A 19689-nucleotide genomic window follows, 5' to 3' on the forward strand; every position below is an offset into this window, starting at 1 on the left:
CGCAGTGACTCTGACACATGCTCAGCGGAGGCCCTGGGAGGAGGGGGCTGGCAGCAAGGCCAGTGCTTCCAAGAGGGAGGGAAATGGGGCCAGGACCTGCCCCTGGGGTTGGTGCTTACCTCTGAGAGAGAAATCTCAGCTCCAGGAAAACTGGAGTCCGATTTCAGGGGTTCAGAAAGGAAAGGAGAGAGGGAGGAAATGGAATCAGCATGGATCTATACACTTTCAGCAGTTTGTCTCAAAGAGAAAATGAAATGAAGATGGAACTGCAGTGGGAATAGGCTCAAGCAGGAGTTTTTTGTTTTATATTTTTTTCTTCAACCTAGAAATCTGCGCATGTCTGGAGTGAAAAGCAAGATACTGGAGGGGGAGGGAGTTTGATTTCGCAGGGGGACACGGGAGCTGGCCCCGGGAGAGGCAAGTGGAGGAAGGCGCAGCCTTGGAATTGAGGGACCCTTTTTCCCTGAGGCAGGAGCAGGTGAAGAGAGGCAGCAAGAAGGCTTGAGATGTTGAGACGCTGCAAAAAGAACATGGAGCAAACAGATTTGATTTTCCTGGTCAAGAAGAGGTGAGGACGTTTGGGGGTGGGGAGAAGGCAGGGAAGTGGTGTTTGGGGAGACCAAGGCAATCGTCAGAGATGAGAGAGGAATCTCAGAAAGGAGGGAGTACCCAGCAGTGGTTGGAGGATGACGAAATAGCAGGTGGTGCATGTCCCTGCTGGGATTTTCCCACAAGTCCTTGCTGGGGAACGAGTAAAGGAGCCTAACAGTGGGGGTGACCAGAGCGGGTTTAGAGACGCACGGAAGCTTTGCGTGTGCAGGTAGAGGCATAAGAGCTCCCAGTGGAGACCAGGCGGGACTGTGGGACCCTGTTGGATCTTTAGAAGCTGTGAGTAAGGACAGTGATTTCTCAGCAACCATCAACAAGCCAGAAGTTAGAAAAATGCCTCCCTTCTGTATTTGGCTTGAGGGCGGTTTGGGTGGTTTCTGTAGCAGCAAGTCTGCCCGGCTCACGAAACTGCTGATCTTGGATGGGTGATTACAGGATAGCCCGGGCTGGGCTATTTTCTGGGACAATCAAACGAGGAGTCCTTCAAGATACCGGGTGCTATCTCACCGTGTCACTGAATTATTTCAGATGAGCTGGACTTGGGCCCCCCTCACGATGGAAGAACTCTTCGGAGAGGGACCCTGCACTTTCGGATCCCATTTTGTGCACTGAATGGTGCTGAACACTGAACAGCATTCCTTCAACTCTTCCCTGACTCGCTGAATTCTCATCATGGGCAGGCGGGACCAGGCCCAGATCGTTGACTAGAGTTCTTTTTTTTTTTTTTGGCGGTTTCTTTTTGGTCATTTTACAAATCCTTGTGTCCAGGGCTGACTTTGAATAGATGGCAGCGGGGGACCTGCCCTGCTAGGTGCCAAACCTGGACCCAGAAGCAGGTCGTCGACGAGTGGTTGAGCACTAGGCTCCCCACCAACATGCGGTGCGTGCCCGGCCAGGGGGCGTCCCGTTTCCGGCCCCACCCCATTTCCCGGGAGGAGGGGCTCTCAGCACCGGACCGGTCCCCACGCGTAGCGGGGGGTGGGGGGCGACAAAGGCGCGGGGGGCGCACGACGGCCCGCCGGTGGAGTTCCTCTCATCCCACCATGTTTGGATTCCCACTTCCTCTGTACCAGGGGAGGGCCCTGCTGCCGTGTGTGGGAACACCTCCCTTGAGGATCGGAATCATCATGAGCAGAACAAGAAAGCAAGTTCTGAATGTCGGTGACAAATCACACTGAAGTCATGGAGATCAGAAAGGGGTTTAATCTGTAGGTGAAGATGTGCGGACAGGTGAATTTTAATAAACAAAAGCAATTTGACTGTAGATGGTGAGCTTCGTCTCTGACAGGCAGTGAGAGCATTGGTCATGGGTCTGGACAACACGCAATCACAATGCAGGAGAGAAGGATGTTATGGAAATTATCTGGGAGAACCAATGACGTAGAAAGTACAGGCTCAGACGTGCCACAGAGAATGCAGACAATCCCCAGGTGCCCCACATCGCCCAGAGAGCTCACAAGGGAGTGAAGTCCGTGGCCACTGGTCACCTGGCACAGGGCATGCTCACTGGTCACCATCATACTGTTCATTATTTAAAGTCGAATGTCCCCGGTTCAGTGAGAGTTTATATTCTCCAGTATCACTGCAGACAAGGAAAGACGTGGTAACCTCTGAAGTCTGAGTGGGAAAAGGCTTCCAGAGGCAGCTTTTCAGAAACAACGACAAACGTTCGCCAAGGGCAGGCTCTGCATTTCCGGGGCGGGGGTGGGTAGGTGTGGGAGGTGGTGAGGGCAGTGTCAGGGTTTCCAGGAAGACATACAACAGCCAGACAGTATTACAGGCCCAACCCTGGCTCCCACACAGGGCAAACGTGTAACAGATTAAATATCTATTGTCCTGTCCACCTCAATAAAACATGGCACTCTTTAAAGTGGTTGCCATAACGGCGTTTGTGTGTCTTGGAATGCCACCCCAGGCTAACAAATCGGATCTGAAGATGTGAAAACATGAAAATCGATAAAAAGAAATGAAAAGTCCATTTCACGGATAAAACATCATTTATCTTCATCATTGGGGCGTCTCAGGATTTCCTAAATGCCCTTTTAAAAACCCGTGCCCATGTGTGCAGAAGGTCCAGAAGAGTTGAGGCAAGAATGCAGAATACAGATGGCTCAGGCCATGGGAGCCTGTTAAGGAGAGAAGCATCGTTCTGGAGCAGGAAGCCACTGGGCTGGTTTCCTGCCAAGGACCTTCCAAGTGGGGGTTTCCAAGGATGTTTCTGGTATTTTATGACTCCTCTGAAAAGTGTTTGCCAAGACTCAAGACATCAACTCAGATGCCCAAGTGCCCTTCTCCCAATCTTGGTAGGCATTCTGTCAACGTAGTAGGCATTATAACAATTACAGTTCATCTCCAGGAAGTCTATCTTGCCTTGCGCCCAGGCTGGATGACAGCACCTCCCCTCCCCCATGGAATCCACACGGGGATGAAACCGCAGGAGTCCTGGGTGGTGAGAGATTCTGGAAGCTGTTTTCCACAGAACCAGCCTTATGGCCTTTGTTTCCTGGTGCTGCCATAACAAACTAGGTGGCCTAAACAACAGAAACGTATTGCAGCTCTGGAGACTGGAAGGCTGAAATCAAGGCAGGGCCACGCTCCCCACAAGCCGTAGGGGAGATCTCCTACCTGCTGGTGTTTACCTGTCAATCCTTGGCATTCCTTGACGCGTCAATGCCTCCCTCTGCCTCCTCCATCTTTACATGACCTTTTTCCGTGTCTGTCTGCAGCCTCCTCTCCTCTTTTTTCAGGGCACAAGTCAAATTGGAATAAGGTCCACACTAATCCAGTTTGGCCTCATCTAAACGAATCACATCTTCCAAGACCCTATTTCCAAACAGGGTCCCTTCATGGGATGGGGGTTAGGACACAATTCAACCCAGAAGAAGGCTTGATCGTCCTCTCCTTTCCTTTATTTCTCATATGCAGCTTTCTCCAGTCTGGTTTCGTTAGTTCTTTTCAGAGGAGGAAAGCATGGAGAGGATGGGGATTGCCTAGGAGCTCCTGCTCTTTCAGAAGGCTCAGGGCAGGGGGAGTGGTAGGACTCCCAGCAGGCACTGCCCTCGCCTAGCAGACGGAAGGCCTCCAGAGCGGCTGGAGAGCAGCCAGGAGGGGGGCAGGCACTTGATCTCCTTTGTCTCCAGGCTTGACCTTGGAATGAGACGGGAAGGGGAGCCTCAACTTCAAGTGGTCGACATTGCTTTCCCCCAAGTTTTCCCATACAGTAGCCTTTTAAAAATGTAATTTGCTTCCCACCATTCTTAGCTTAAATTCACAATCCTCTGACTTGGGGCTCTCTCTCCTCTCTCACTCTGTACGCAAGTCATCCTGGCTTTCTTCCAGCTCCTTGTGGGAATCAAGTCTTTTCCTTACCTGTGTGGTTTTGAGTTTCTAGATGATTCAGGTGTTACTTTAAAAAATTACGTTGACAGAGACCTCTCTTGACTTCAAAATCGAATTAGAACTCTGATAGCTTTCTGTTGTACTTCTCCATAGCAGAAATCTTAATTTGCAAGTAAAAATGAGTCGTGATTGTTTTTCATGTGTCGTACATTAGACCATAAGCTCCTCAGCAGCGAACACACTGTGGGCACTCAACACACACCTGTGGAATATCTGGTAAAAGGCTAAGCGAATGGATGAGGTCCACAGAGCACAAGTCCTGTCAATTTCTCAGTAGGCAAATACGTCTCATGGTCAAACAAGCGTGGAACGTGCCGCACTCTGGCTCCCCTTAGAGATTCATAATAGGCACTTAGGATAGTCCAATTGAAAAACAAAAACCAAAACCAAAAACCAAAAACAAAGCCTAAGAAAGCTAATTTTCTTTAGCTTCATATTTCCCAAACTCATTTGGACGTGCCTTTTTTTTCTTTCCAACCTGGCATCTGTTGCCATCTTGCAGATGTCCCACTAGTGGCTCCCTGGGAAGCCTGACAGTCTCAAGGTCGACACACATGGTTTGGAAGCTGCTCATCCTGCACTCAACACCCTCAAGGTTGCTGTTTCTGCTTCATAAACATGTGGCCACACGTGCACATATTCACATATGCAAACACCGCTGTGGCAGAGCCGCGGGGGGGGGGGGGGGCAAATTTTGGTCCTTCCCTGGGCTTATTATAGTTTAAACAGAAAAGAAAGGTTTGAAAACAGTAGAAACCTGGAGTTTGCCGATACAACTTTTGCAGTTGCAACAATGAGCAACCTGCAAAAGGAAAATGTAAGTCATTTTCAGACTTACATCAGAAGGTCCATCACTCATCCTAACTTCTCTTTTGCTGATACCTGAATCTGTGAGTATTGGGAAGCTGGTGTGTCCCTTAGTGATGAGCAAGCCCCCTCCTACTCAGAATTTGCATCTCAACTCAATCTGCTTTGTTTTGGGAATATACAGGAATTCTCTTGAATTTCCCAATAGGCCTAAGTGAACCTTATGTGGGAAAGTACATGCAGTCTTGGATTTAGTGATGGTTTCAGGACATAGCCCTCCTGCATATTTAGGATGTATTATCCAGGCGGGGTTCCTGAGGTGGGGCTATATTAAAGGCAGTGGATCTCAAATTATCTTTGATCAGCCCTTGACCTACTGACTCTACCTAGTCTCATTTTCCAGTGGAAAAATAAATTAGAGCTAATTTGGGGGGAGTGGGTTATGTATACATTTATTTTAGTGTTGGCATATGGATAATTCATATTTGAACCATAATGTATACATATTTTAGAGTCTAGTTATTGGAAAATAAGCTTCAGTATACTCTATAGGGTTAACCAAGCAATCCACAGCAAAATAACCTGATAATGCTAAAGCTAAGCTAACAGCAATTTCTAATTAAAAAGTACCAATAGCAGCTGAAGACTGCAACTAATTCAAAGTGACATTGATGATGTGCCGATAAGAAAGAATCCTTCTCCCAGGTTTTGGAAATATCAACTCTGTGCATGCATATGTGAAATAGCAGCCTTTTAAATACAGTATATAGCACTGCATGGCCGGCCAGACTTCATAGCATAATTCTATAGGGTATTTAGTAACCATTAATACTTTCTTAGGACGTTACAATTTAGTAGCCTTAATAATATGTCAAAATGAAAGCTTAATCAAACTGCACACAATTCAGCATAATAAAAGGGAAGACATGTTTTTTAAAAAATTCAGTTCAGGGCACACGGGAACATTTCCAATAATACACCCCTGCCTTCCTTCCGCCTCCCCCCACCCCCATTAGGTCTCTGCCTCTACGTTTGAGTTCACTATTGAGGCAGCATTACTTCCTTCTGGGAGGGCTTTCCTTCTTCATTTCCTAGTTCAAGCAGACAGGAGATGTGCATCTGGATTTATAAAATGCTCAGATTCTCATTTTCAAACATGAAAGGATTTTTTTATACCCAGTGTAAAACAATCTCCAAGATATAACAATGGAAAAAAGCAATGTGCATGAAAATATGTATGATATGCTATTTATGTTTAAAAAAAAAAAAAAAACCAAAGATTTTAAGTGTATAGTCATGCTATATATGTCTGGAGTATCTCTGGAAGTCTACATAAGAAAATCATCAAAACCATTGCCTCTGGGGAGAAATATTCGTTGCTGGGAAGAGAGGAAGGAGGAAGGCTTAGAATTTTTACTCATTCACGCTTTTTGAATTTTGGACCCTGTATGCATTATTTAATAAAAGATCAATGCATTTATATTTTAAAAAGAGAAGAAAAGGAAAAGAAAAGTACCCAGTGAGCCTACAGACTTGATCCTTGTCTTGATTTCTTGTTTTTTTTTTAGAGATGAGGATTTGGTTTATTGTTCTGATGCCTTTTGTCCCCTTCAAAAACATAAGGCGTTTATTAACTAGCAGATTCCAGAATCTAAAGGAAAATTCTAAATGAGACAACTGGGTAATAAATCTAGGCCCAGGCCTTGGCATTCTGGATTTGGGCCCTAAACAAAATTTTCTGATCAGCTAGCCCTGTTATTAAAAAACTCCCAAAGTGTTTCATTGTGCTTTCTTACTGTGTGCATGTAAAATATAAAAAGAGTGCTCTGAATAAGGGCACTGGTCCATTTACAACTTTGATGTAAGGAAGAAAAAAAGAGGCGTAATTCTTATAGCAAAGCATGTTTAAATGAACACATTCCTCTTATTTCATACCATTTTAGGATTGCTCAAGGAGACAAAGCAATTATTCATCTTGATTTGCTACCAGGAATTTAAAAGAGAGTAAACAGAAATAATACGCTATTTGAGTGTTTCCTAGTGTAAGATGTAATATGTGAAAAAGAACTACATAGACCGACACGAGAGAGAACATTTCCTTTATATCGTCAGTGCTCTTCATGGGAACAAGTCACAGAGAAAACCTCCAAAGAAATATGTGGAGCATCTAACTGTTACGGCTTCTGAGATACTCTAGATAGTAGTAAGTGATGACGATAAGGCTGAAAGGAATATTTAGGATACTATGGGAGGGCTAACCTGTAGATACAGATCGAAAGGAATTTCTCAAATGCACACTGAGAATGGGCTTTGTACAATGAGCCTAAAGTAATGACCAGGCAGGCCTGGGTCTCTGGAGAAAAACAGACTGGGCAGCGCTTATAGCCAGAGTCTCTCTGTTTCATTTATGGAAATGAATAATGAAGATGGACTCTCAGCACAAGTTATTAATTACTAAGGGTGTAAGTGTTAAGTACCACAAGCCCCCTCTCTCTGAAGGTTCTTCCATATGTTAAGTGTGCAAGAATTTCCCCTTCATCTCCTTTCCTCCTCTTACGGGACGTAGCAGCCTGGGATAGCTAGAGCACTGTATTTCACTATACTTCAAAGATGGGTGCATGTAGAGGGGATACAAGTTACCACAAGCCCTCAAGTAACCCACACAAGGAAACTGCTTGGCTTTGGTCTAAATGACTTACATTTTTCCTTGCTTGAATTAGCTGGTAATTGCATGTGGGCAGACTTAGCCAGAAATGGTCTAAATGATCAATTAGAAGGCAAAAAAGGAGTTTCTTTCTTTAAAGTTCAAGGGTCCCTGGTGAAGAGCCCTACTTCCCCGGTGATGCTCACATGGGCCTGCGCCCAGCTCTCTGCGGTGCCTGAATATATTGTACATTTGCCTAACGATAATGAATTGAGTACTTATTCTGCAGGAAAATATAGGGCATTTCCATTACATGCAATCAAGCAGAAAGGCTGCAAAATGTGCCACTCCATTAATTCTAAACAGAATCCTTCCCAAATGTCACCCTGAAACCAGAGTATGGGGTTATTAGAAATCTAAAGGAATTAAGAGTTATTTTCATTTACACAAAAGATTTGAGGGACATGACTCCTGCCACACACATACTATTAATTGGCTAAATTCGATTTGCCAATTTCAGTGTGGATCACTAAGGCCTGTCCTAGCAGTGAGGTCAGTGGGCTTGTTTCGTCTTTAAGGAATCACACACACACATACACACACACGTTTAGAACAAGGCTAGTTATTAACAAGTATGTTGTTCAATGAGGAAAAACAAATCCCAGCTTCTGGAAGTCCTTTAGCCTCACTGAGCCTCAGTTTCCTCATCTGTAAAAGGGGATTATAACATCTACTTCAATGGGAGTCAGGAAGACAAAATCAGCTTGAATACATCAGAGCACTTAGTGCCATGCCTGGCATGGGCTACAGCCCCAGAAGGGTAACTATTATCTTTATTTTCATCTTCTGGAATCTCGCTTGCCTAAGCTGGCTCCCACATCACACTGAGGGAAACCTGGACCTGGCACCAGGATAGGGACCACATTTGCAGGTCCTTGTGAGGTCAGTCCCCAGGCCCTGGGAGGTCTGGACCAGTCCACTGGGTTACTGACCCTTTCTTTCCTAATTTCAATTCCTAGTATCTGGGTTGTAGCTGGACTTGCAGGAGAGCACAGAGCAGGAGACAGGAAAATGCGGGGTAAAGTGGTTCGGAGGATGGTCCAGTCTGCCCAAACAAGGACTTCCGGGCAGTGGGGATCCCAGGGTGGTCCCTTATTCCACATTCCGGTACTTGGTGAAGAGGTTGTACAGCACTCGCAGTGTGGATTTCAGGTCACAGTTGACGATGTCTGAGTAGAAATCAAAAGACACAAATTGCTCTGCATCTCTGTCCCGTTCCATACACCACCCACCCCTGTGCACCCAGCATGGCCCTGGGTGGGCCCCCTGGACCCAGAGGACATCATTCTGTGTTCCCCATCCTGCAAGGAGAGAAGAGCATCGTTCCTGGGGCAAAGAGGTGTTGAAGGAGGGCAGCGAGGGCAGCAAGAATTCTGAGGAGGGGGCACCAAATAAAGGAAAGAGATCCGGCTCTGAAGCCAGACAGCCCCGGGTTTATTCCCTGACCTGCCACACGTGGCTGTGGGCAAACACCTTCATCTCGCTGAGCCTTGGTTTTCTCATTTGTATAAAGGGGATAAGAGTATGACAGAAGAAGAGATAACAGGGGCTTTTGGATTCAAAGGTGGAGGAGATCACAGGACCCCAGCAATGCTCTGGTCAGTAGGAACGGGGTTCCCGCAAGACCCAAGCCTGGGCTGAGCGGGAGGTGAGCGGCTCCAGCAGACTGGCCTGTGCCTCCGGGTTCTTAGCTTTGGACTCTCGCAACAGCCAAGGCGGCTGCACCCCGATGCCCCAGCATGGAGGAGATGAGCGCTGACTGGGCCACATGCCGAGGGTCTTGAGCTGGGGTACCTCCTCAGGGCTCCCCCAACTCCGGCTCCTCTTGCCTGCTCCCCGCAGGCCTCGTTCCTGACGCAGACCAACCACGCTCTTCCACGGCTGGGCTCAGGCCGGGCTCCACGCTCTCTTGCTGATAGACCAGGGATTCCCGGGACGACCCCAGAGGCCTGGACATCACCACTTCCCTCTCTGCCTCCCCACCCTGTCCTGCCCCGCTTGCTCCTCTGGTCTGTGACCCTCCTGGGACACTGGCCAGTGGCTGAGCCACGCCACTTTGCCGTGCTCATGCCGGGTCAGGAGTTTCACCTTGACTTGCCCTCTTCCAGGTAGAGTCCCATGCCCTCTGGCTGATTCCTGTCCTCCCCTGACTGCCCAGGGTTAAGTGCTGCTTAAATTCAACCTGAGTTAAAGATTAGCAAGTTACCCCAGGAAAAGGAGAGAGGGACATAAGGGAGCTCGCCAAGGGAACTCACAAAGAGGAAGGTAAGGTGGCACTGCGGCCACTGCAACAGTCTCTAAAATGGGCTCCTCAAAGCCTCTTGCCCTCTCTAATCCATTCTACCCACCACAGCCAGACTATTAGCCCTCAAGGGACAGTTGTGCAGGATGTGCACTGTAATATTCCAGGGCACACCAATCACACTTCCCGGGTGGCAGACCCACTGACCACAACTTAAATGGTGTCCCCTCAGAGTTGTGTAGCTCACAACTTGCATGATCATATATGGGCTCTGGACCAGATACGATGGTGATGATGTCACCGACTGCTTAAAACATTTGACTTATACATTTCACTTAAAATAAGGCCCAAACTTCTAAATCATGGCTTTACAAGGAATAGCCAGACGTATTTCCCGCCACACCCCCCTTCTTGCACTATGTCCCCGGTCATCTGGCTTTCTCCCACTGCTCCCCTAAGGGCTGGGCTGCTCCCACCTCTCGGCTTTTGCACACGCTGGTGTGACCTTTACTCTTCCCATATGGCTGACTGCGAGTCCAGCTCAAAGCACTGGCTCCAGGAGAAGCTCCGGACACGCAGCCCGGGGGAGGGAGGGTACCCTCTTTCATATTCTCAAAGCCCCCAGGCTCTTCCTTCATAGCACTCGCTCCAGCTTGACATTAGCTGTTTGCATGCTTGTTTGATTAACGTCTGCCCCAACCTCCTGTACCGTCCTTGAGCAGAAGAGCCTGCCCTGCTTTACTCCAGGACCCAGCCCAGCACCTGCATGTACAGACCCTCAAAAGATATCAATACACCAATGAATGAATGGTCCAAGTGTCCTGGGAGCCGAGGAGGAGAATTCCAGAAAGAGGAGGTGGCCAGGAGGGTCACATGCCCCCAACAGTATGAGGAGGTTCAAGACTGAAAAGAGGTCCTGTGGGACATGCCCCAGTAGGTGGCGTGGAGCAAGGCCAGGAGCAGGTAGGGATGAAAAGCGAGAAAGAAAGAGCAGAGAAGTGGAGGCAATGGGCATGGGTTGCAAAGGCGGAATTTGGGGACCTGACAAAGGACAGATGTGGATGGAAGCAGGATGATTTATTTCCCTTTCTAAAAATGGGTGAGTGCGGAGGTTGCTAGAGAAAGGAAATGTCCAATATGGGAGAACATTTCAAACTGACCATTTTAACTAAGGCTTGAAGCTCTTCTCCAGTACAGCCATGTGACCCTGGTAATGTCAGTTAACTTCTCTAAATTACTTTTCTCAGAAAAACAGGGCAACATTTTTTTATGAAAAATACCTAGAACATACAAAGAGCCCTCCCAAAAGGTAGCTTCCTTCTTGCTTTCTCTCTTTGCTCATTAGCAGGGTTGTCATGATGACTGGGCAAACTGTGCATTGCACAACTCCAGGGGATGCCGTTCCCATGATTAGGCCCTGCTCCTTGGGAAGTCTGAGCTGCTTCTTCCTACAGACCATCTCCAGTTGGGCCCCGTGAAGAGGGAGACTTCAGGCAGAGTTGCTGCTTATCAGCTGTTTTTATCGAGAAAGCCCATGGCCACCCAGGCGGGAGAATGAGTTATCTTAGAGGAGAGGGGCTGTGGATTCCTGGGAATGAACTGCAACTCCATGCTATACAAACAGAGCCTCTTTAAATCCCTGGCCCAATAAACTGTGCGATTAGCAACTCAGTACCGCACTTTCGTCTGTGTGTGCTGGCCCAGGCCCCTCTCCGGAAACAGGCTGGGCTGAGCGGCTCCTGGTTAGAGGCAATCAGAGCAGAGGATGTCGGCTGGCTGGGGCCAAGGAAGAGACAAATCAGACCAAAGCAACAGTCTCTGGCCAGGGGGGAAGGCCTCCCTGTTTGTTCCCCTCACCCAGTGGCATTAATGACTGCTCCCGTCTAAATGAGTTAATGGTTCTCTAAAGGATGCAGCAGTCCAAGGAAGGAGGGGACACTCTTTGCAGCAGAAAACCAGTCTTTTCACAAAGGCTAATGTCCCAGGATGGCATGCCCTCCATGGACCCACTTGTGACACCTCAATCTCCCTCCCTGGGTCCCTGAGTCCCTCCACCAAAGTGGGAGAACACCTAGTCCAGCTGTGACAGGCCTGCTACTGGGGTGCGCCTGGCCCCAAGGTGTCTGTCCTGTGTCAGCCCTGCTATAGCTCATGCTCCGTCTCTGCCTCATTTCCCCATCCGCCCCCTTCTCCCCACTGGGACAGGCTCCATGCTTTAGAGATGGGTCTCTCTGGTGGCGGCCCATGCAACATATATATTTATCAGTTTTAAAGGCTTCTAATAAGAACCCCCATGTAACCACCAACCAGGTAAGAAATAGCCCTAGAAGCGGCACCCCTACATTCCAGATCACAACCCTCTCTCAACCCCAAAATAACCACTCTTGTGATGGTGATAATAATTATCTCCCTGATTGTCTTTATAGTTCTAATGTCAACATATGCACCCTTAAACAGCAGTTTTGCCTGTTTATACACTTTACATGAACAGAATCATACTATGTGTATTCTTTTGTGATTCGCTTTCTAATTAAAAATTACATTTATAGGACTCATCCATGTTGTTGCATTCCTCTGTTCATTTTTGTTAGTTTTATTGAGGTATAATTCATTGTTTTATTGAGGTATAACTATGATTATTCACCTCAGTTCTGTAGTTCTTCAAGAATAAAATGCTTCTCAATTTGTAGTCTGCCTTTCGTAGATTTTCAGTGCTCTGAAATGGCTGTGTTTGATAATTTTGCCCAGTTTTATAGTAATTTTAAAATTCATTTTTACTAGAGAAGTTGTAGGTTTATAGAGGAACTATGCAGAAAATAGAGAGTTCCTGTATTCCTCCTCCACCCCAGTTTTCCTATTATTAACACTGTGCAATAGTGTGGTAGCTTTGTTACAATTGATGAAACAATGTTGTTATAATTATGCTATTTAGTCCATAGTTTATATTAGGGTTCACTCTTTGTATTGTACAGTCCTATGGCTTATTAAAAAAATATTCTAATAATATATATACAACCTAAAATTTTCCCTTTTAATCACATTCAAATAATTCAGTGGTGTTGATTACATTCACAATGTTGTGCTACCATCACACCATCCATTATCAAAACTTTTCCATCACCCTAAACAGAAACTCTGTACTAATTAAGCATTTCCCAGTTTTTGCCTCCACCCCAGTCCCTGGTAACCTGTAGTCTATATACTTTGTAGAGAGATAAATAGTGCATTTTATTTTGCAGAGAATAATCACTGACCTCTTCATGCTATAATAACTAGAAGTTCCTCCCCTGATTTCTCAGTTTATTCTTTTCTATTGCCATTGTTGTGTAATAACTTGTTCTATGAATATGCTACTATTTCTTTAGCCATCCTCCTGGGAATATACATTCATATTCAGACAATCGTGGATATTCTTGTTTCTGACTCTTGGTATATAGATATGATACCTATGAGTGGAATAGCTGGGTCGTAGGGTGTATTCATTTCTTACTGGGCTGGAACAAATGACCACAAACTTGGTGGCTAAAAACAACACAGATCTATAATCTTAGAGTTCTGGAGGTAAAAGAATCTGCAATGGGTCTGACTGGGCTGCAGTCAAGGTGCTGGCAGGGGTGCATTCACTTCTGGAGGCTCTAGGGGAAAATCTGCTTTTGCTTTCTCTAGCTTCTAGAGGCTGCTCCTATTCCTTGCTCATGGCCCCTTCCATCTGCACAGCCAGTAGTGAGAGACGGACTTTCTTGTGCTCTGCCACTCGGACATGCTGACTCTCCCGCCTCCCTCTTTTCAGCTGTAAGGGCTCTTCTGATTACATTGGGTCCAACTGAACAATCCAGGATAATCTCCCCCAAACAAGATCCTTAGCTTAAGCACATCTGTCAATTTCCTTTGTCACAGAAGGGAACATATTCACAGGTTCTGGGGATTAGGATGTGGACATATTTTGGGGGCATAATTCTATCTACCATACAGACAGAATATCAATCTTCAACTACATTAGATAAGGACAAACTCTTTTCCAAAATGGTTATATACATACACCAGCAGTTGCTCCACATCCTGGCTAAATACTTGGTATTTTTGGAGTTTAACACTTGCCAGTGCCTGGCTCTGTACATTGTCTCCTAAGGGAACGGGAAGGAGAGTTGTACCATTTCCCACTTCACCGGCCACTGACCAAGTTCTTCCCAAATGACCTGATCACCTGGAACTAAGCTGCCATCACTTGCCTGGTTTTTCAGGATGGCCTGCAGTTGTCAGGCCCCACCTCTTCGACTCTTTACATTTTAGATATTCTGTCAGCCACTGACTTTCGTTCTTACCTGGTACTAGATTCCTTCCAAGTCCCTACTGGTGTCAACCAAATTTGATGATGAGTCCCTCTTGAATGGTGCTAACAGGGTAGGCATGTGTATTTTAAGACATGTGGTATGATGCCCTACCTAAATAGCCACCGGCTTCATGCTAATATATCAACCGCTCCATTGTCCATGAACTTGATGCTAACACTTGGCTTACACCCCTTGAGGTGCTAGAAGGTTGTAAGGCCTGGGCAGCAAGGGTCATCTGAGATGCAAACCCAAAGCCTTCCAGGGGATTTCAAGGTACAACAGTTTTAAGTGCCAAGCAGTACAGCAGAGAACGCTTCTTCCTGATCTTAAAACATTTACCATAAAAATGCTTCCTCCATAGCCAATCTGATTTTGAAACACACTCAGAGAATTGCCCACATTGGCGCCTTTTGTAAACATTGCAGCATTTACTACTGAATTTCACTTTCCAGGTAGAAGCATAGAAACTAGAGGGAGTGCTGAGATACACATCTCACAAAGTACAATTTCAATTCCCCTTTGTGCACTGGAAATTTTCAGCATGGGCATGATGCCCAGTATAACAGCAAATAAAACAGATGTGTTTTTCCATTCACATTGGTCAAGAAGTTTCATATTAAGCAGTTCAATATCTGCATAAGAAATGTCACCTACATGTTCAAATTTCCTGATAGATTGGTTGATATTGGGAAAATTGCCTGTCCTGAGGGAAAGAAATGTCTGAAAGCTAAAGTATCAGAAGAAGTATTTCCAATATGTAACCAGGAAGTTTGACAGCAAACAGCTGAAGGAAATGGAGGCAGAAACGTTGGCCAGACTCTCCTAGCACGTCTCTCCTACCAAGAAGGTCAGGCTGCTCAGAATTCTGACGGCATTAGGCTGACGAGTGGCCTCAGCCAGAGAGAGTCCCTAGGGGGATGCCATCTTGCTGGAGCCCCCCTTCTCCCCTGCCCCGAAATGACCAGGGGCTTAGAACAAGGTGACCGTAAATGAGAATGAGGTATTTTCCACCACAGCTGATAGTAATCAAAGGAGTCATGAGCCTGGAAGGAGTCACGAGACTGGGACTTCACAAATTTCTTCACAATCCATCTCTTGGGATGGCTGGCATCCCACTTCATGCCTCTCATTTTCCTGCTTTCAACTCCACCTTCCCAAATAAAGGCACTACCACAAGACGCCCTCCTGTTGGTTCAGCCTCTCATGGCATTTCAGCTGTCCTCCTTAAGTGGGGGAATTCCGTTTATTTGACCACAGCCCTCGCCTTTCCTCTGTACTCCAGTTCTACCTGATCAATGCCTGGGTGTTAATATTGTTTCCAACACTGCCAAAGCCTGTTTTACCTCTTGAGTTCCCATGCCTGCCGCTGCTCCCCACATGTAAACATTCATTCTTCATTCCACCTTCCTAATGATCTTTCTGGAACAGCGCTCTGATCACATACTTACCAACTCAAGAACCTCTCAGGACTCCCATTTCTTACAGAATAAGGTCCAACCTCTCCACTCTCGCACCGCATCCCTCTAGGACCTCACACCAGCTTGCTTCAGCCTCATCTCCCATTAGGGGATTCATACAATTAATGTTCCAGCCAAGTAGTAACTGTTTATATTTATTATTAGTTATCAGGGCTGTGCACAAGACATCAGTTGATTTAATTCTATAGGTGCATGTCGCTAGACATTCTATTTTATAGGCATAAAAAAATAGGCTCAAGCGGGTAAGAGAGTTGCCCAAGGCCACAGAGCTGGTGGGCAGGGTGGACCCAGGGCTGTCATGGGCTTATCCACGTGCTCTCCTGAATCACAAGCTGGGCTCCTTCTCCCCATTTCCCAGGTGGGACATCTGCTTACGCAGCCAACCTGTCTGGGATGCCCACGCCTCCATCCTAATACCCATACACCAGAGCCCGACCCGATCCTTAGGGTTTAGTCTCACTGTGTCAACACCGTCAAACCTCCCCTCACTGAAGTGCCCTCGCCTCCTTCATGCTCATGGCCGCTCAGCACCACCCCTTTCGTGCAGTTACCACATCTGCTGCTCCACTTTGGTGACTGGGTACAGCTTTTCTCTTCCCTGGCCGGCTGAAAGTGCTTTGAGGTCACGACCGTCTTACCCCTCTTGGCATATCACAATCCTAAGGGACTCAGGCCCCTTAGACAGTCAGTGAATGACTCCCTCTATGTGGACGTTTGCGGGGGAAGCTCAGTGGAGAAGCAGCAATGGGGTCAGAAAGCATGCAATTCCTATGTTTTCACTGTCCTTTAAACAGCTGGGCGAGTGCAAGCAAAGGGCCTGTTAACAGCATTCTCAGGGTTCCAATTTGACATAAACAGATAATGATCTGCAACACAGCACTGACCTACTGGTGCTGGCAAAATGGAGTACTTCAGTAAGTGGCAGAAAATAAACGTCCGTACGAAGAGACTACCAAGAGAAATGTGCCTCCTACGCTCACCAATATGTGCACTGCGAGCACGCGCTCAAGAGAGCTGCTGGGCCATTTTGCTCCCTTTGCATTTTTTTCAGTCTTACATTTGCAACCCATTCCTGACAAATGAAGCTCATCCTCTTGCAATTGGAGCCAGTGAAACTCAATCAGGACAGGAGAAGTTTACACTCTGCGCAGAAATGTCTGCATCACAGATAGCTCTCTGGCAGGTCAGCCCCCTGAACAGGGACAAAAGAGCCTGGAAAACTGGGCACAGGGCAGTTCCTGCAGCAGCACCATTGCCTGTTGTTCAATACCTGCTTGGGCCCTGGTCCTGCTGATACGACATGCGGGAGCTCAGATTCTTTTTCTTCCCACAGCTGTGCTGACCAGCTCACAAAGGGGGCCTAGAACCGGGAAGCTGCTATCCTACCTTGCAAATGGCAAAAAGGTTTCAGGATGAAAGTCTTGTCACTGCCGCAAACCATGAGCCTTTTCCTGGGCCTTGAGCACTCAGGTTCAAGATGATCTCACCCACTTGCCACAAACCCAGAAAAAATCAAGGTACCTTCTGGCCGCGGTTTTGGTTTTTCCAATCCTCCATCCTGCATGAGCTCAAAGGCAAAGGAGACGTTCAGGACCTGGAAGGAGAAGTCAGTGGGTCTATTGCTGTGTCCCCTTCCCTTGGGATTGGCTCCTGGGAGGCGAAGGAACTCAGGGCTGCAGTCAGAGAGGCAGAGGCCCAGCTAGGAGGAGGCCCTGATTTGAAGGCCCTGATTTGTGGCTACTGAAATGTGGAATGTCCGGGCCCCAGCCCACTGCTGCAGAAGCACTTCCGAAACTCAAAATCCTCTTCCTGTCCTACCGTATTTGTGTCATCTGTCAGGGTGCTACGTGTGGGGATGTCAATGCTCACACAAGGAAGGAACAGACTACCAGGCATTGTCGAGAGGCAGAGAAAGGTTTATGATTTGGACCAACTATCTTTTGTCTGGTGAGTAGGCTGTGGGAGTGCACAGCCGGGGCTGCAGGGCAAGGGAAAAGCTGGCCAGGCTGCATGTGGTCTGCAGAAGGCCCCTTTCCAGCTCAGCTGCTCATCAGAATGGGCCCCCACCTCCAGGCACTGCACATGCTGGGCCAGAGGGGAGCTGCCCCCTCTGGAGAGCCCCACTGTAGGCCTGGGCGGGTGAGTCAGGGAATGTGCACTTGGGGCCACCCTTGACACTCTCTCCCCTTACCTTCTGTTCAAAGCTGTCCGGGGTCAGGAAGAAGCTGTGCAGAGGCACAAAGTAGCCCTCCAGGAGCCCCATGAGCAGCACCAGGTACACCCCATCTGCAAACTGTAGGGAGAGAGGCAGGTGAAGGCACTGGGCCCTGAGCCTCCCATCTGTCATGCCCTAGGGGCTCCTTCCCCAGGCAGGCTGCCGGCAGGGGTTAAGGCGCAGTGGCCTGAGGCAGGCGGTCTGCTCTGCAGCAGGCCTGCCCCACTTGGGAGCCACAAGCCCGTGGTCCTGATCTCCGTGGCTTCCAGCAGTTACTGAGCAGTGTCTGTACACCAGCTCTGACCTGGAGCACTGGGACCACGGAGATGGGGTCGGGTGTGCCCTCACCTTTAAGGAACTCACAGCCCAGTGGTGAGACTGATGTGGAGGCAATAGAGCAACTGCTCTCATGGAGGGAGGCACATGGACCTGAGTGAGACTGACAAAGGGCCAGGGAAGGCTTCTGGAGGAGGTATTGCCTGAATGGATCCCCAAGGGATAGCAGGAGTTAGCTAGGGTGGGTAGAGGAGGGAAAGGTGATGTCCAAGGTGAGTGGCATGAGGCTAGTGGGGTGACTTTTGCTTTTGAACAGGGAAATAACTCTAGGGTCACAAAGGCCTGGCCTTCTCCTTTCTTTGTTATTGCTCGAGTATAGTGTCACTGTTCTGAACGTGGGCTCCAGAACCAGTCTCCTGGGTTCAAATCCTAGCTCCACTATTTACTAGCTGTGTGACTTGGGAAAGTTCCCTAACTTCTCTGTGCCTCACTTTTCTCATCTGTGATTTGGGTAAAACTATCACATGGGCTAAAACAGCGAATCTATGTAAAGGGCCTAGAATACTGCTTGGCAGCCCTTAATAAACATCAGCTATTGCAGTTACTATCTAGGAAAACAACAAAGCAATCAGGACACACCTTACTGGCTCTTGCCAGCAAAGCAGAGCTATGTTCCGAGGCCACGGCAAGAGGCTTAAGAGCCCAGCTCCTGCCGTCCAGGCAGTAGAGTCCAGCCGGGTTGGAGAACCTGGTCCAATAGGCTGACCAGTGACTCCTGGCTAGGTGCAGAGGGCGGCAGGTGTGCGTGGGGGAAGGTGACGTGAGCGTGTGCTAGAAATCAGTGTGGAAGAGGGTCTGCATAAAGGCGCAGAGGCTGGATCGATATCTGAGATTTTAGAAATTTTCTTTCAAGGGACTCTGGGCCACCAAATGCTTATGAGTACAAACAATAGCTGCCACTGTTCACAAGAGGCCAAATTTCTTGGAACCATCTAAGGAAGCTTAAAAAAAGAATAGACTGAAATGTCCAAGTGTGTGCTGGGCCGAGTCTGCTTGGAGAGCTTTGCCGGGTGACTGGCCTTCACCTCCTGCCAGAAGGTCCTGAGCAGGGGCCTGATCTGCGGGGGGCTCAGAGCAGCTCCCCCTTGCCTTCCACCCAGCAGGCCTTCAACTCGGGCGGGTGGGCCTGAGCGTGCTTCAGCTCGGGCTGCCCCTGTGTGGACAAGAGGAAAGCAAACCCCAGCACCTGTCAAAAACCAAAAGCTACGCAACAGGGCTGTAAATGGAACAGGTTGGGAATAAAAGAATCCAATTTATCACCTCAGGGGAGAGCCTTGTTTTAGGGTAAGGGTTACTCACAGCTCAACCTAGACCATCCCTCCTCCCTCCCCTGCCAACTGCCGGTTCTGGCCCCGTGGTGGGAGCAGCGGGGGGGGGGGGGGGGGGGGGGGGGGGAAGCCTCAGACAGACCTCACAAGTACTCAACAGGGGCTCCCTTTCTTAGCGCTCCCTGTCCCATGGAAATGGAGGGAAAGTTCCAGAGCTCCCTCTTGTTCCCTCGAGGAATCATCACTTCTCCTGAGTGCTTCCTGTTTCCCAAAAGAGTACATGAAGCTCATTCCACAGAA

At 48.0% G+C, this 19689-nt stretch overlaps 1 protein-coding gene across 1 annotated transcript in view; it reads right to left on the minus strand.

The window, feature by feature from the left end:
- Positions 1-1792: 1792 nt before the first annotated feature.
- The window catches only part of PARVA (parvin alpha), a 180918-nt gene continuing 163021 nt past the window's right edge, over positions 1793-19689 (minus strand). The window contains exons 11-13 of the mRNA XM_004452019.5: positions 17762-17863; positions 17092-17164; positions 1793-8688 (exon numbers count right to left, since the gene is read on the minus strand). Of these exons, the coding sequence (XP_004452076.2) occupies positions 8612-8688; positions 17092-17164; positions 17762-17863 (252 nt within the window). The 3' untranslated portion in view covers positions 1793-8611. The remainder of the gene's footprint in view (positions 8689-17091; positions 17165-17761; positions 17864-19689) is intronic.

Source organism: Dasypus novemcinctus, chromosome 10 (genome assembly GCF_030445035.2).
Source record: "Dasypus novemcinctus isolate mDasNov1 chromosome 10, mDasNov1.1.hap2, whole genome shotgun sequence".
NCBI classification, from domain to species: Eukaryota; Metazoa; Chordata; class Mammalia; order Cingulata; family Dasypodidae; genus Dasypus; species Dasypus novemcinctus.